A 4,055-nucleotide genomic window follows, 5' to 3' on the forward strand; every position below is an offset into this window, starting at 1 on the left:
TTCTACAAAAGTTTGCAACAAATGGAATGGGGAAATTTTAAAAAGTAAACCAAACTTGCAAAATACACAATAGTTTGCAACAAAATCATAGCACATCAAAGTTGGGATACTAAATTCTAATGCAATTTACAGCCAAAGGGTATTATGGCAATTTGCCAGAAAAATTTCTCATTTGCAGGATACTTTTCAAATAAATGAATATAAATTGTTGATTCCATTCCATCAGACAAAACAAATTTTTTTTAATCAATCTAATAGCATCATCCATTTCATACATTCTTCAATTCCATCATATCAATACCTAAAAAAACACATGTAATAAGAAAATTTTATTTTAAATGCAAATGAAGAGCATAAGTAATAACCAATTTACATACCAGAAAAAAATCATCCACCTTAAAAAACTCAAAACTTCTTAATTTGACCAATTATTAAATGTAAGTATACCTAGGATGATGTTCCTCCAACGACCTCATGTTCCATCTACATCATCTGCTATGACATGTTGACCAAAATTAGAAGTTTAGGAGGATTGGCCAATTAAGAGGTATCATACAATCAAGATAATATTTGATAAAAATTGATTGAAACACACTATTAAACAACTAAATATAACACCATTAAGGCTCTAATAATAGAGATGGATATAGAGAAGAGAAGCCTAGCTTGCTAGTTTAGAAGCAGGCATTCTAATGTGAAGTTATTGTTCATCATACATCCAAATATCCATTATATCATCAAATCATAAAAAACATCAGCTTCCACCTTTCTGAGGTCTAAACTTGTATAACATATATAAGAGCAATTCCTTTTGCAAGTCTGCTTCACATCCACCAAATGAATGACACATAATATGAAAATCAAAACAAAAGGAATGCATTCAAGCTTAAATCAGCAAAGGGAAAAAATCCTTAATAAAAGGATAAAAACATATCAAAGACAAAAAATGGAAGCATGTTCTTCTAATGAAAAAAAGCAGATTTTGATTCAGATTTGAAAGGGATTGGACCTTCAAGTAGAAACTAGTTGTTTTAAATACTTAAGCAATAAGTAATCCTAGGAACACAATAGCCAAGCAAGGAGTATATATTCATGTGATAAACTTACCTCGATAGACACCTATATCTGGAAAAAAATTACAGTCACAAACCTTAAAATTTTGCGAACCAAAGATTACATCAGTAGCATAAAGTCAATAAACAAATAGATACTCATCTCACCTTAGTAGCTTGGGGTTTGCTTGAGGCAATTGAGAAAAACCATGATTAAGGAAGACCTTGAAGATAGTAACCGGTAAGAGCGACGGTTTAGGGTAAGATGGATGGTTGATGGTAATGGTGATAACGGTAGCGCGAGGATGGTGTGGTGTTATTGTCGATGGTGGTGTTGTAGCGAAAAAAATTAGGGATCCTTGTAGTGGCGGATGCAGAAAGTTGTCATAGTAGTGATATAATTTTTTTTCTTCCGAATATAATAAAATAAAATAAAATTAAAAGTACTAATACATCAAACCGATCCATTACATCTTAATATTTAAATTTGACATCTTCGGGTACACATTTTTTGAAACCGATCCATTACATCTTCGATCTTCGCTTTCATAAATGGTTCTTTTTCAACATAAGAAATCATGACATCGTTCAAAAAATCATGACCTATTTTATTACGCAAATCCGTCTTCAACAACTTCATCACTGAAAAACATCTTTCGACTGTTGCAGTTGCAACGGGTAAAATCAAAACCAACTTCAACAATCTATAAACCATAGGATAAGACCGATGTTTTCCCGTTTCCACCATCAAACGAGAAAGGTTGGAAATTCCTTGCAAACTAGTGAACCGATCATCTTTATGTAAAGCGTGATAATATATTTCAAGTTCACCATCAAATTGTATCCTCTCCGCATCATCAAAATCTTTTTTGTATAACGCAATCAACTTTAACAATTTTGTTTTGTCAAATTTAGCAAATGAATCACAAAGACTCAAATCCCCCATGTATTCTAGTAATTGGGTGCTAAGTTCACTAAATCGGTCCCCGAATTCTATAATTTGCATATCCATGACGGTGTTGAAAATTTCAACTTCAAAATGAAATTGATTAGTAACTTTAGTCTTATCGCCTCTTGATGTGACATAATTTCCCGTCATCTCCATAGTATTAATATCTTGTTTTTGAAAAAAAAGAGAATACCTTCGATAAAAGTTTAGCAAACCCCGTGTCTCTCAAAGACTTCAATGCGTCCATCCGCTTCTAAAATATCTTGATCCCTTTTTAGAAGATGCTTTGACAATACGTCCGTGAAGTGTAAAATTTTATACATCAAATGTAGGTAAAACACAAAATCTAATGTCTTGGAATATTTTAAGATACCAAATGCTTGATTTCGGTTACTTAAACTGGATCCTTCCTCTTCGACATAAGCAAGAACATGATGAACCTCCGGAAATAAGTTCATCAAACTTGTGATGGTTTTGAAATGTGAACCCCATCTTGTATCTCTCGCTCGAATAAGCGAGCTCTCTTGATTTAACCCTCTTCCAGTTTCAAGTTCACCATTTCCAATTGACAATTGCACCCTTTCTCTTTGACTTTCCCGTAGCATGTCTTGTCTTTTACGTGAACCACCTACCACATTAACAACCAAAGAAAGTTGCTCAAAGAAATTGTCCACACCATCATGCTTCTTTGCTACACCCACAATAACTAACTGAAGTTGGTGTGCAAAGCAATGCACATAATGCGCTGAATAATTTTCTTGTAAAATCAAAGCTTTTAGACCATTAAATGCACCCCGCATATTACTTGCCCCATCGTAACCTTGTCCTCTTACATGATAAAAAAAGATATTAAACATTAAATCAAATAATATTCAATTAAAATTGATAATAAGGAATAAAAAATTGTTATATTTATCTGGTACAGACTCAAACTGTTATAGGTAAAAACGTCATCTATGGTAGCTTTAAGATCCAAAGAGGATGCATCATTCACGTGCACCACTCCATTGAATATTTCCTTCACCACTCCACGGTTGTCGACATACCTCAAAACTATGGCCATTTGTTCTTTTTTTGATACATCACTAGATTCATCAACCAATAAAGAAAACACATCTTTACCAATTTCTTTGCAAATACTACAAGTATCTCTGTTGAAAAGCATTCAACAATTTGCTTTTGAGTCCTCGGGCAAATCACTTGATTATTTTGAGGAGCATTTTCTAAGGTAACATTACGAATGCCTTCATTATGGTCTCTCAAGAAAGATAATAACTCCAAGAAAAGCCCTCTATTAAGAGAGTCCCTCGACTCATCTTGACCCCGAAATGGTAAACAATTTTTCAATAAAAATTTACAACACCAAATTGAAGCACCTAAACGAAGTTTATAATTACTCTCCTCAATCTTGGTTTGCTTCTTGAAGGCTGCACTAATAGATTGTTTTTCTTTCAATAAAAACTCACAATTTTCTTTTGCTTTGTGATGAAAATTATCAATACCACCCATATGATCTCTTAATGATTGTATTTTATTCCAACTATCAAAACCTTGTGAAACAAATGCATATCTCCCATGTTGTTTTCCCACCATGTCGCCACATACATAGCAAAATAAACAAAATGCTTTGTTCTCTTTTTATGTTATATTCTTACCAATCAAAGTCATCAAACCACTTAACAACAAAACATCTATCTTTTGAACCTATTTTCTTTGAAGGGAATGTATGAACCCTTGGTTGACAAGGTCCTTGAAGCAAATATGCACTTCTTATTTCATCTCTTTGACTTGGATGGTAAGTTGTAATCTTTGGTCTTTCAATTCAACATTTGTAATTGGGGTAGTTGTAGGTTGTGGATTTACATTAGAAACCGAAGGGAATGATTGATTAGAAGGACATGGTCTTTTAGAGGATTCTTCAAAACTTAAATCATTGGAGCATAGTCTTTTGGAGGATTCTCCAACACTTGATTTATTGATGCTTGTTCTTCCAAAAAAGGACCCAGTTTTATCCTAACAATTCAATATCAAAAAAATAAGCCATCCAATTGTTT

General features: G+C 33.1%; 2 protein-coding genes across 2 annotated transcripts; both read right to left on the minus strand.

The window, feature by feature from the left end:
- Positions 1-269: 269 nt before the first annotated feature.
- On the minus strand, positions 270-2,157 carry LOC145046213 (uncharacterized). The gene is made up of 3 exons (XM_078994509.1): positions 1,668-2,157; positions 1,108-1,125; positions 270-301 (listed from the first exon to the last, which is right to left on the minus strand). The coding sequence occupies exons 1-3, from the start codon at positions 2,155-2,157 to the stop codon at positions 270-272; spliced, it is 540 nt and encodes a 179-aa protein (XP_078850635.1).
- A 50-nt stretch (positions 2,158-2,207) lies between these two features.
- On the minus strand, positions 2,208-3,064 carry LOC145046214 (uncharacterized). The gene is made up of 2 exons (XM_078994510.1): positions 2,925-3,064; positions 2,208-2,829 (listed from the first exon to the last, which is right to left on the minus strand). Exons 1-2 carry the CDS (start codon positions 3,062-3,064, stop codon positions 2,208-2,210), a joined length of 762 nt encoding a protein of 253 aa, XP_078850636.1.
- Positions 3,065-4,055: the final 991 nt, after the last annotated feature.

The sequence above is a fragment of the Lactuca saligna genome, chromosome 5, assembly GCF_052625555.1.
Source record: "Lactuca saligna cultivar CGN05327 chromosome 5, ASM5262555v1, whole genome shotgun sequence".
Lineage (NCBI taxonomy): Eukaryota > Viridiplantae > Streptophyta > Magnoliopsida > Asterales > Asteraceae > Lactuca > Lactuca saligna.

Coding starts and splice junctions, on each gene's coding strand:
- LOC145046213 (XM_078994509.1), bottom strand. CDS start 2,157: ATGGAGATGACGGGAAATTATGTCACATCAAGAGGCGATAAGACTAAA.
- LOC145046214 (XM_078994510.1), bottom strand. CDS start 3,064: ATGGCCATAGTTTTGAGGTATGTCGACAACCGTGGAGTGGTGAAGGAA. Junction 2,830..2,924: donor ACCTATAACAGTTTGAGTCT/GTACCAGATAAA, acceptor TTATCATGTAAG/AGGACAAGGTTACGATGGGG.